General features: G+C 55.2%; 2 protein-coding genes across 3 annotated transcripts in view; one reads left to right on the top strand and one right to left on the bottom strand.

Annotated features, from left to right (window-relative positions):
- RNF123 (ring finger protein 123) overlaps window positions 1-2,596 on the top strand; it is a 29,202-nt gene extending 26,606 nt beyond the window's left edge. For both annotated transcript variants that reach the window (XM_075832001.1, XM_075832002.1), the window contains 4 exons: window positions 1,001-1,143; window positions 1,594-1,688; window positions 2,109-2,194; window positions 2,275-2,596. In XM_075832001.1, the coding sequence (XP_075688116.1) occupies window positions 1,001-1,143; window positions 1,594-1,688; window positions 2,109-2,194; window positions 2,275-2,374 (424 nt within the window). In that variant the 3' untranslated portion in view covers window positions 2,375-2,596. The remainder of the gene's footprint in view (window positions 1-1,000; window positions 1,144-1,593; window positions 1,689-2,108; window positions 2,195-2,274) is intronic.
- A 2,392-nt stretch (window positions 2,597-4,988) lies between these two features.
- Window positions 4,989-12,384, bottom strand: LOC142656957 (mannose-1-phosphate guanylyltransferase catalytic subunit beta). The gene is made up of 10 exons (XM_075831998.1): window positions 12,138-12,384; window positions 11,788-11,921; window positions 11,634-11,714; window positions 11,517-11,565; window positions 10,510-10,652; window positions 10,025-10,183; window positions 8,364-8,442; window positions 8,136-8,263; window positions 7,436-7,618; window positions 4,989-5,540 (listed from the first exon to the last, which is right to left on the bottom strand). The coding sequence occupies exons 2-10, from the start codon at window positions 11,914-11,916 to the stop codon at window positions 5,409-5,411; spliced, it is 1,083 nt and encodes a 360-aa protein (XP_075688113.1). The 5' UTR covers window positions 11,917-11,921; window positions 12,138-12,384; the 3' UTR covers window positions 4,989-5,408.
- Between the last annotated feature and the right edge of the window lie 366 nt (window positions 12,385-12,750).

The raw sequence follows: 12,750 nt of genomic DNA, 5'->3' as shown, positions 1-12,750 counted from the left end.
CCTGCACCGCTGGCAAAGAGCAGAAAGACTTTGTGGAGAGTTGAATCAATGCCTCTGCCCCTCCCCCTCCACGAGGATGGACGCGGCGCCGCTCGTCACTCATTGGCTTCCTCCGTAGGGGGGGGGGGCACTCCCTGAACAATATTCTCAATGGTTCCTTCATCTTCTCCCAGACGTTCCGGGAGCGCCGGCTCTCATATCGGGGCAGCGTGGGAATAGAGGCCGGGGGCGCTGCCAGGAGCGGATATTAATGGAGCCCAATCCCAGGCTCAGCACTCAGCGCTTTATGGTTTTCCGTTGCAGAAGTCTAATTGCTGCTCTGGTGAAACTTTCCTGTGGCAATTAGATCTGTAATAAAGAATATTCCACCACTGCTCGCGGTTCTGATACTCTGGGGTCCGGCATTTCCTGTCCTGATTTAGTGGGGTACAGCCGGGCGCTGAGGGGTCACTATCAGTCAGATTAAGTGTTTTTGGAGTGGCCTGGGCCGAGGTTTTGGCTGCTGCAAGGGGGTGTCATGGGTTAAAACTGCAGCAACGTAAGGGGTTAAGGCTGCAGCATATTAGGAGTTGGAGTTGCAGGATGTCGGGGGTTGTGGGTCGCGGCTGCAGTGTGTAAGGGGTTAAGGCTGCAGCATATTAGGAGTTGGAGTTGCAGGATGTCGGGGGTTGTGGGTCGCGGCTGCAGTGTGTAAGGGGTTAAGGCTGCGGCGGGCGCTGCGCGGTAATGCGAGGAGATAATGGACGGGAGATCGGAGCGGCGGATCCCCAGGGCCTCGTTTTATTTTCTTCTGCTGGAGGAGGAAACGTGATCCCGGCTCTGGCTCCACTCGCTCTCTGTAATCCCAGTGTCTCCACGTCACAGCATGCTGGGAGTTGTAGTCCAATAAATCATTTAGACTTTTTCCATAACCCCTTCCTGCCCCGTGTCTTCAGGCGGTGAGGTACTACTACTCCCATCCTCCTCATTCACATCTCACGGTCATGTGTTTCCTCCTCAGGATCCAGCGAGCGACGAGCGTCTTACTGGCTGACCCTTGTTTCCAGCTGCGCTCGATCCAGTACCTGCTGGGACAGACGGACCCCAACACCCCGGGGCCCGGGCAGCCCCCTGCTGACAAGAAGCATTTCTCCCTGCAGGCCTGTGAGTACCCGGCCCCCATATTACCCAGAGCTCCTCACTGCATGTCCCAGCCGATTCCTGTAGACCTGCGAGCAAGGAAAATGGGGGCGCAGGACCGCTCCAGAAAACATGGGGGCACCGGGTAGAAGGGTCATGATGGGTGCAGGGGGGGCACGGTCTGAAGTGAAGGAGCAGAGCCTCCTATAAAGGGGGTGTATGTGAGAAGTCGGGGTGCAGTTATGTGGGGGGCAGCGGGGATTTGTCTGGCCCTTTGCTTGACCATAAACACACACACAGCTCGGGGTCCGGCTCCTGATATCTCCAGCGTCTGTAACCCCCGACCTGCCAGAACTTGTACAGATCGATGATCGGGGTGACTGAGGCGCGAGCTGCTTTGTGCCTCCCTGAACCCTAGAAGTGGATGATGGGAATCCGGATGTTCTAGGACTGAAGGGATTTTGTTTTCTGCAGACACCGATTACATTAATGCGGAGGAACTCGGGAAAGTGGAGAAGATGCTGAGTCACCTGAACGAGGAGTCCAAACAGGCGGCGGCGACCACTCAGGTGTGTGCAGAAGTGCCCCCCTCCCCCCGCGCGCTCATGTCTGTGACCCCCGCTCATGTGTCTGTGACCCCCGCTCATGTGTCTGAGACCCCCGCTCATGTGTCTGTGACCCCCGCTCATGTGTCTGTGACCCCCGCTCATGTGTCTGTGACCCCCGCTCATGTGTCTGAGACCCCCGCTCATGTGTCTGTGACCCCTGCCCCCCCCCCGCTTCTTACGGACGCGCTGCCCTCCTGCTATGAAGCGATCGGTTTACTGCAGATCGGCATAAAAATAGTTTTCTGTACAGAACGTGATCCTCGCCTGGGAAGCGACTTCTGCATTATTAATGTCCGGCCTGTGACCGCGCAGCGCGAGGGACCCGCACCCCCGATGTGCCGGACCGGAGGGTAATAACTCTGCTTTCTTTCTATGTTGCAGCCCACCAGTGAGGAAGACCTGTGCCCCATCTGTTACGCTCACCCCATCTCTGCCGTATTCAGACCCTGCTCCCACAAGTCCTGCAAGTGAGTGACTCCTCCCCCTGCGCCATATCCTCGCGTCTTGTTCCATCAACCTATTAAGTTTGTGCTTTAACCCTTTGCAGAGCGTGCATCAATCAGCATCTCATGAACAACAAGGACTGTTTCTTCTGTAAAGCCACCGTCACGGGAGTAGAGGACTACGAGAAGCCCCCCGCCCCCTAGCGCCGCCGGGCCCGCGGATCGGGATGAATTTACAGCTTTATAGTGTTACGTGTGCCGCGTTCCTTCTTTGTGGCGGTGACGTGTGAGCGCTGCGTATATTCACGTCCGCCCCGCCGTCTCCCTGGAGGTTGCTGCGAGATTTGCGCCGTTTACAGCAGAGATGCGTTTTTCTATCTGTCCCGTGAGAGGCCACAAAACCGAGGATTAAATTATTTATCCATCTGCCGTGTCTGATGCGTCTTTAGATTTATTCCCCTCCGCCATCTTGTATCCGGTTGTGGGCGCACGTATGGGGGAGGGGCAGGGATTCAGCCGACACTTGGGAGAAAATAGCAGAATACAGAGACCGCGTAAATCTCCCCTCCGTGTTCCACTTATTTAACCCCTTCCCGCTCAGTAATAGCGCGTGCTTGAGCTGCGATACCTGCTGTTTCTGACCGCACGCGATCCCAGCTCAATACTCCGGGACCAATTACAGTGGTCCCGCCCCAGTCAGTGACTGCTAACCAATAGCAGGGATCGCATACATCATTTCCTGCCCCGGACCCCACATCCTGCCGCCCCCGCCCTGAACTTCTCTGTTGGCGATGGAGAATCATGCAAAGAAATCTTCAAAAAAAACGTACTTTTTTTGTACTTCCCACACCTGTCGCCCCCCCCCTCCCCTCCTCCTCGTCCTCGTGTTCCCCTTGTCACCCCCGTTTTTGGTCAGTGATCTCCTATTACTGACCACTTCTTAGTCTTCAGGGCCACATTTTTTGGTCCCTGAGGATTATTTGTTTTCTTTATTTTTTTCTTTACAAAAAGCAAAAAAAAAATTATTAAAATTAACTTTCAAAACTTTTTTTTTTTTATTATTGAGCTAGTTTAGTATTAGGGTTAGTGTCAGGAACCCTCGCCCTAGTCGGCTTTAGCGTCAGGAACCCTCGCCCTAGTCGGCTTTAGCGTCAGGAACCCTCGCCCTAGTCGGCTTTAGCGTCAGGAACCCTCGCCCTAGTCGGCTTTAGCGTCAGGAACCCTCGCCCTAGTCGGCTTTAGCGTCAGGAACCCTCGCCCTAGTCGGCTTTAGCGTCAGGAACCCTCGCCCTAGTCGGCTTTAGCGTCAGGAACCCTCGCCCTAGTCGGCTTTAGCGTCAGGAACCCTCGCCCTAGTCGGCTTTAGCGTCAGGGAAGTCCACTTGTTCTCTAAATAATAACGTTTGGTGTAGCGTCATTGCTTTGTTAGGGATTTTTACGTAATACACGTGTCGTACAAATAATAAAAAAGATGTCCCAAAGGTCATTTCTTGCCCCCGACACAGACTCGTCAGATGGTGACTCTTTTTTTATTTGTCAACCTCCTCATCTAGTGATGAAGAGGAGGGACCACCTAGGAGATGTCCCAGGACCACCACACTTGAAGCCCACGAGAGAAGTGAGCCCATTTGGATCTCCACACTAGAAAATTATGAGCCCCAAATCCCCGAGTCCACGGGCAGTCCGGGGATCACATTGATCGGGCTCGGTGAGATGGACGTCGTCACTGATGACTTTATAGATCTCGTGGTCGCCCAGACTCATTCTATGCCCAGCAGAATATTACTGAGAACCCCACATCATTCTATGCCCAGTCCCACCGGTGGACCCCCTGTAGATGCAGCAGAGTTGGGCAAGTTCTGGGGACTTCATATGAACATGGGGCTTCTGAAAAAGCCGTCCATTAGGACCTACTGGAGCGCGGACATCTTATACCAGACCCCGATGTACCGCAAGGCCAGGTCCAGGATGTGTTATGAGGCAATACTTGGCTTCTTCCATTATACTGATAATGAGCTGTGCCCCCCCCCCCCTCCCCCCCTCCCCCCGAGATGACCCCAGTTTTGACTGTTTGTATAAACTGAGACCCCTATTAGACCGTTCCAGTGCCCGGTTTTCCCAGCATGCACCCCCGAGACGTGTATTTCTATTGATGAGTCCTTTGTACATTATAAAGGGAGGGTTCAATTCCGCGAGTACCTGCCGGGTAAGAGGGCGCGGTATGGCGTGAAGATGTATGAGCTGCGAGAGGGCATGAGGGTATACCTACAGGTTATATGAAGGGAAGGACACCAGTGCTCAGCCCCCAGAATGCCCCCCCCTTACTGGAGATAATGCAAAAATTGTGTGGGATTTGGTGCAGCTCATCAGTTCTCCAGGAGTGGACAACCCCTTTCAGACATCTTGGGTCACAGACGAGTCTCCGCAGCTCAACCGATAGTTCATATCAATCTGATGACCGCTGCAGTACATTGGTGTGTGGATTCTTGTGGACTGCGGCGGGCACTCGATAGTTAAAATCAATTGGCTGCACTACATAGTCTCCGTGCCGCTAGTTAACTGGTCAGTAATGGATGTGGGCGGAGTCGCGTCAGGGGGCGGGCGGAGTCGCGTCAGGGGGCGGGCGGAGTCGCGTCAGGGGGCGGGCGGAGTCGCGTCAGGGGGCGGGCGGTGTCGGGGCGGGCGGAGTCGCGTCAGGGGGCGGGCGGAGTCACGTCAGGGGGCGGGCAGAGTCGCGTCAGGGGGCGGGCGGAGTCGCGTCAGGGGGCGGGCGGAGTCGCGTCAGGGGGGCGGGCGAAGAATAATAAACGAGCAGAAATGCCATGAAAAATGTCTTTATAAGAAAACTCCCAATGGAAAATGCATCAGTAATAAAGGGCGGGACCAGAGAAGCTCCTCCCCCCGAAGAGCGGCAGTGGTGATTGACCCTCACAATTTGGAGCGGAGGGTTTCCTGATTCCGATCAGAACCAACTATATAATTTACTGCAGTCACTTCTGTCTCCCTCCCCCCAACTCTACAGAGGGCAGCGCCCCATTTATTATTAGAGAGCAGCGCGGGCGATGTGCCCAATCTTCATAGCGTCATCTGTAGAGAAGGCACGGGAACATTGTGAGCGCTGGGGTCCTGCAGAGCGGTACTGGAGCGCGCGCACGGTTAAGGATCACGGGGGAGGGGGGGGGACGTAACGCTTCTTCCACGTGACGTTCATACCACAGTCTATTGCCGGCTGCTCTCGCTACATGATGATCCGGGGTTCCGGCACCGACTCGGAGATGCATTTGTGGGGTAACACGTTGGCTCCATTGAGGTAAAGCTCATCGTTTACAATGACGTCTTCTCCCAGCACCGCCACATTCTCCATCCGCACCTGCGACGACAAAACACTGAACATTTAACCGCAAACCTGAGCGCAGACCCGGAAACCCCTCGATAGTAATGTCTGCAGACGAGCAGCGTCCGGGATCCATGAACGTGCAAGAAAAACACAGAAAAACAGGCCCATTCCGAATCCCGACTCTCCCAGACTAACCCTACATTTACTGGAAAGAATCATGAACCCCCCCCCGACTGCCCCTACATTTACTGGAAAGAATCATGAACCCCCCCCCGACTAACCCTACATTTACTGGAAAGAATCAAGAACCCCCCCCCCCGACTAACCCTACATTTACTGGAAGGAATCATGACCCCCCCGACTAACCCTACATTTACTGGAAAGAATCATGAACCCCCCGACTAACCCTACATTTACTGGAAAGAATCATGAACCCGACTAACCCTACATTTACTGGAAAGAATCATGAACCCCCCCCCCCCCCCCAACTGCCCCTACATTTACTGTAAAAAATAATGAAACCCCCCCAGATTAACCCTACACTCACTGGAACGAATCATGACCCCTCCCCCCCTGGCTGACCCTACATTTACTGGAAAGAATCATGACCCCTCCCCCCCTGGCAGACCCTACATTTACTGGAAAGAATCATGACCCCCCCCCCCCCCCGACTAACCCTACATTTACTGGAAAGAATCATGAACCCCTCCCCCCCTGGCTGACCCTACATTTACTGGAAAGAATCATGACCCCCCCCCCCCCCGACTAACCCTACATTTACTGGAAAGAATCATGAACCCCCCCCCCCCCCCGACTAACCCTACATTTACTGGAAGGAATCATGAACCCCCCTCCCCCCGACTAACCCTACATTTACTGGAAAGAATCATGAACCCCCCCACCCCCCGACTAACCCTACATTCACTGGAAAGAATCATGAACCCCCCGACTAACCCTACATTTACTGGAAAGAATCATGAACCCCCCCCCCCCCGACTAACCCTACATTTACTGGAAGGAATCATGAACCCCCCTCCCCCCGACTAACCCTACATTTACTGGAAAGAATCATGAACCCCCCCACCCCCCGACTAACCCTACATTCACTGGAAAGAATCATGAACCCCCCGACTAACCCTACATTTACTGGAAAGAATCATGAAACCCCCCCCCCCCCGACTAACCCTACATTTACTGGAAAGAATCATGACCCCCCCCCCCCCCCGACTAACCCTACATTTACTGGAAAGAATCATGAACCCCCCCCCCCCAGACTGCCCCTACATTTACTGGAAAGAATCAAGAACCCCCCCCCGACTAACCCTACATTTACTGGAAGGAATCATGACCCCCCCCGACTAACCCTACATTTACTGGAAAGAATCATGAACCCCCCGACTAACCCTACATTTACTGGAAAGAATCATGAACCCCCCGACTAACCCTACATTTACTGGAGAGAATCATGAACCCCCCGACTAACCCTACATTTACTGGAAAGAATCATGAACCCGACTAACCCTACATTTACTGGAAAGAATCATGAACCCCCCAACTGCCCCTACATTTACTGTAAAAAATAATGAAACCCCCCCAGATTATCCCTACACTCACTGGAACGAATCATGACCCCTCCCCCCCTGGCTGACCCTACATTTACTGGAAAGAATCATAAACCCCCCTCCCCCCCCCAGATTAACCCTACATTCGCTGAAAACAATCATAAACACCCCCCCCCCCCCAGATTAACCCTACATTCGCTGAAAACAATCATAAACCCCCCCCCCAGATTAAACCTACATCTACTGGAAAGAATCCTACTTTCAGGAAGACCAGAGACCTGTACTCCGTCCTTACACTACAGACCTTTCCTGGATACAGATTATGGGATTATCCACAACCTCCACCCGGTCAGAATTACTCCTCACCCACTGTCCAACTGTTGAACTCCAGCCGACTATCGAGGACTCCAGCCAGGAATGGGAACGGATCCTGGAGCCCTTCATCACTGTGCAGCGCTTTATCCGCACCCCGTCCTCCACCGTCACCCCAGGGCCGATAGTCACATTAGGGCCAATGCAGCAATTGTCTCCGATCTTGGCTGAGGAATCCTAGAAAGAAAGAAATGTGAAAGAGAGAGAGAAAGAGAGAGCGCCCCCGAGTGTCCGGCGCAGGGAATACACAAGGCCGTGTTCACACACAACGTATCCGCCCTGGACATCGCAGGCAATTCCGGCCAAAAAAACGCACCAAATCGTGCTGCAGCAAATAGCACGTAAAAAACAAAAGTGATTGGCTGCAGCAGTCACATGGGCTGAGCGTCGTGCCTGGACGAGGGAGCAGAGGGTTCTGGGTAAGTGTAATCTTTTTTTTTTTTTTCTAAGTTGCAATTTCTGTTGGTTTCACCGGCTCATTAAATGAAATAGGGAAAAACCAAGAAAAAAGCAGCGATCACGTAAATACAAGTGACACGATGGCGATTAAAATAACGCACCGCAGGTCAGAAGGTCAGATTCTGAGCGGTTTTTCGGCGGTTTTATTTTACGCAGCGGGTGGGTGAGGTTTATTCCGGTACGACGCTGCAGTAATCCGTTGGTATTGCCGGGTGTGACCCTTCACTGCACTCACCACCAGCACGTTCCCCACGAGGCCGGGTCCGGTGCGCAGCCGCTCGGGGTGTCGCTGCCTCACGGACTGCAGGTACATGCACATGCCGGTCAGGAAGTCCTTGGGCTGCCCAATATCCATCCAGAAACCTGAGACAAAACGGAGAAGCGACAGCAGAGACGTGTTTATAATCCGCGGCTGGAGGAGGCGTCTGATTGGCTGGGAAATGGTTCACATCAATGTCCTCACCCTGCAGCTCCAGAGCGAACAACTGCCCCTCCTGAGCCATGACCGGGAAGATCTCCTTCTCTATAGAGGTCGGACGCAGCTGCGGAGAGAAGAGGAGCGGCCTCAGTACAGAGCCCCCAGACCCCAATATCCAAACACCCCAGACCCCCCAATATCCAAACACCCCCAATATCCAAACACCCCAGACCCCCCCCAATATCCAAACACCCCAGACCCCCCCAATATCCAAACACCCCAGACCCCCGATATCCAAACACCCCAGACCCCCAATATCCAAAAACCCCCAATATCCAGACCCCCCCAATATCCAAACACCCCAGACCCCCCAATATCCAAACACCCCAGGGCCCCCCCAATATCCAAACAACCCCAGACCCCCCCAATATCCAAACACCCCCAGACCCCCCCAATATCCAAACACCCCCAGACCCCCACCAATATCCAAACACCCCAGACCCCCACCAATATCCAAACACCCCCAATATCCAAACACCCCAGACCCCCCAGATATCCAAACACCCCAGACCCCCCCAATATCCAAACACCCCAGACCCCCGATATCCAAACACCCCAGACCCCCAATATCCAAACACCCCCAATATCCAGACCCCCCCAATATCCAAACACCCCAGACCCCCCCAATATCCAAACACCCCAGAGCCCCCCAATATCCAAACAACCCCAGACCCCCCCAATATCCAAACACCCCCAGACCCCCCCAATATCCAAACACCCCCAGACCCCCCCCCCAATATCCAAACACCCCCAGACCCCCCCCCCAATATCCAAACACCCCAGACCCCCCCCAATATCCAAACACCCCAGACCCCCCCAATATCCAAACACCCCAGACCCCCCCAATATCCAAACACCCCAGAACCCCAATATCCAGACCCCCCCCAATATCGAAACACCCCAGACACCCCCAATATCCAAACACCCCAGACCCCCCCAATATCCAAACACCCCAGAGCCCCCCAATATCCAAACACCCCCAATATCCAGACCCCCCCAATCTCGAAACACCCCAGACCCCCCCAATATCCAAACACCCCAGACCCCCCAATATCCAAACACCCCAGACCCCCCCAATATCCAAACACCCCAGACCCCCCCCCCCCCGATATCCAAACACCCCAGACCCCCCCCCCCGATATCCAAACACCCCAGACCCCCCCCCCCCCGATATCCAAACACCCCAGACCCCCCCCCCGATATCCAAACACCCCAGACCCCCCCCCCGATATCCAAACACCCCAGACCCCCCCCCCCGATATCCAAACACCCCAGACCCCCCCCCCCGATATCCAAACACCCCAGACCCCCCCCCCCCAATATCCAAACACCCCAGACCCCCCCCCCCCCAATATCCAAACACCCCAGACCCCCCAAACAAGCACCCAACAATGCAGAGCCACAACCGTCCTGTGCGACCCTCCCCCCATGTGACCGCGCCGGTGGGAGGAGCAGACAGACGCCCCATGTGACCGCGCCGGGGGGAGGAGCAGACAGACGCCCCATGTGACCGCGCCGGGGGGAGGAGCAGACAGACGCCCCATGTGACCGCGCCGGGGGGAGGAGCAGACAGACGCCCCATGTGACCGCGCCGGGGGGAGGAGCAGACAGACGCCCCATGTGACCGCGCCGGGGGGGAGGAGCACCTGGATCCGCTCCAGCACCGACGGGCAGAAAATGTATAATCCGGAATTTATCTTGTTGGACACAAACACTTGAGGCTTCTCCACAAAGCGCTGGATTTGGCCGCTGTCTGCGTCATACACGACCACCCCGTATTTAGAGGGCTCCTCCACCTTCGTCACCTGCAGAGAGCGGAGATTATACAGTTATAATCTAGAATAATCTATAGAATTTTAATCAAAAACAGAATAATCCTGGATATATGACAGAATCGCTCAGTAACCCCTCCCCCTCTCATAATCCCGGGTGTAATATAACAATAGCGCTCAGTAACCCCTCCCCCTCTCATAATCCCGGGTGTAATATAACAATATCGCTCAGTAACCCCTCCCCCTCTCATTATATAATCCTAGAAATCTATAGAACGGTCCTGATTACATATATATATCTGTGGAGAGTCTGTGACCCCCAATTTCCTGCCACCCCCTCACACGGGACCACAACTTACCACGATGGTGCCCTCCTTGCCGTGGAGTTGGTGGCAGCGCACCATGTCCTCGAAGGGAAAGTCGCAGATGACGTCGCTGTTCAGGACGAAGAACGGCTCTGAGTCCTCAGTCAGCAGCTGCCGGGCCAGAGCCAACGGACCCGCTGCAGATCAGCAAGAGGGGAGCATGAAACCAGCCCCCCAATACTGACAGTGCACCCCTACACCCACGACAGGTCACCAGCCCCCCAATACTGACAGTGCACCCCTCAACCACAACAGGTCACCAGCCCCCCAATACTGACAGTGCACCCCTCAACCACAACAGGTCACCAGCCCCCCAATACTGACAGTGCACCCCTCAACCACGACAGGTCACCAGCCCCCCAATACTGACAGTGCACCCCTACATGACAGGTCACCAGCCCCCCAATACTGACAGTGCACCCCTCAACCACGACAGGTCACCAGCCCCCCAATACTGACAGTGCACCCCTACATGACAGGTCACCAGCCCCCCAATACTGACAGTGCACCCCTCAACCACGACAGGTCACCAGCCCCCCAATACTGACAGTGCACCCCTCAACCACGATCGGTCACCAGCCCCCCAATACTGACAGGTCACCAGCCCCCCAATACTGCCAGTGCACCCCTCATCCACGATAGCTCACCGGCCCCCAATACTGACAATGCACCCCTCAACCACGACAGGTCACCTGCCCCCCAATACTGACAGTGCACCCCTCATCCACGACAGGTCACCAGCCCCCCCAATACTGACAGTGCACCCCTCAACCACGACAGGTCACCAGCCCCCCAATACTGACAGTGCACCCCTCATCCACGACAGGTCACCAGCCCCCCAATACTGACAATGCACCCCTCAACCACGACAGGTCACCAGCCCCCCAATACTGACAGTGCACCCCTACATGACAGGTCACCAGCCCACCAATACTGACAGTGCACCCCTCATCCACGATAGGTCACCAGCCCCCCAATACTGTGGGCCCCCCAGCGCTCACCTGTTCCCAGCGGCTCCGTCTCGTGGGACATGGAGATGCGGATTCTCAGCTGTCGGGATAGAAGGGGAGAGTGAGACGGGGGACGGCGCCCGGGACGACACACGGACGAGCTCTTACCCGCTGCTCCTGCTCCTTCATCTCCTTCTCCAGCAGGTCGGACATGTAACTGACGGCCAGGATCACGTGATTAACCCCCGCCTGCCCAGAGGAGAGAGGACAATGCGGTCACACTGTACACAGGACGCCCGCCGCCGACGCCCGCGCCGCTTACCTTCACCAGCGCCTCCACCTGGTGCAGCAGGATCGGCTTGTTGCAGAAATCCACCAGAGGTTTGGGGACGCTGAGCGTCAGAGGTCGTAACCGCGTACCGTAACCGCCAACCAGGATTAAGGCCTTCATGTTCCCTGTGGAAGAGAAGGGGTTAATAAGAGCGGCGCCATCTTCCCCGGGTCACCGCGCGCCAAACAGAAAACCACCGGAGTGCAAGATCCGTTCACATCAGCGGGAGACGCCGGGACCCCGCGGACACCCAGGTCCTGCCTCAGCACTGCAGCCATCGGTTACTCAGCATTTTCAAGATCTCTGCTTGTTTTCAGTGAATGGCAATATTCATTGTTTACATTTGTTTTACGTTGGAGCGGGGAGATCTTCTCATCACGGGTCAGCGGCGATCAGCAGTGATCGGGCAGATCTATCAGCAGCTCATGTGACTGGAGCGTCGTCCAACAATCCCCCGTGATCGCATTAACCCCGCACACTCCGCCGCTCACACTGCAATGACTGACTCCTCGCTGTCACATACGGTGGGCGGAGCCACAGCGCGTCATATATTCCAGGAATCACCCGCCTGGCAAACCAGCTCCGCCCGTCACCTGCAGCGCCGGGAGATCAGTCTATGAATGAGACAATTAACCTGTTACCTGCCGCACCCCAAGCTCCAATCTGATCATGGCGGCTTCCCCTCCCCCGCAGCGGCGAGCGCCCCGGCTTCTCCCCAGTTTGGTCTGTGACGGTCGGATGGGCGATCACTTTCTGTAGGTCGGGTTCGTTGCGGGCGATTATTAGGATCACATTATCGGTATAAATCCGCCGCAATCACCTGATCTACGACCCAGACTGTCTGGTACGGACGACGTTACCATAGATACAATACAGGATAACACCCATCATCCGCATCGTCTCACATGGTACAGATACTGGGGGTTGTAGTCACACGATAGTGAAATACACGAG

The sequence above is a fragment of the Rhinoderma darwinii genome, chromosome 7, assembly GCF_050947455.1.
Source record: "Rhinoderma darwinii isolate aRhiDar2 chromosome 7, aRhiDar2.hap1, whole genome shotgun sequence".
Classification (NCBI taxonomy): domain Eukaryota; kingdom Metazoa; phylum Chordata; class Amphibia; order Anura; family Rhinodermatidae; genus Rhinoderma; species Rhinoderma darwinii.
This window is presented reverse-complemented; position numbering and strand designations above follow the sequence as displayed.

Excerpts from the sequence above, each read along its gene's own strand:
- LOC142656957 (XM_075831998.1), bottom strand. The coding sequence starts at position 11,916 with ATGAAGGCCTTAATCCTGGTTGGCGGTTACGGTACGCGGTTACGACCT. Across the intron at positions 11,566-11,633 it reads TGAAGGAGCAGGAGCAGCGG|CTGAGAATCCGCATCTCCAT; the intron begins GTAAGAGCTCGT and ends CTATCCCGACAG. Across the intron at positions 8,443-10,024 it reads CGGTGCTGGAGCGGATCCAG|CTGCGTCCGACCTCTATAGA; the intron begins GTGCTCCTCCCC and ends TTCTCTCCGCAG.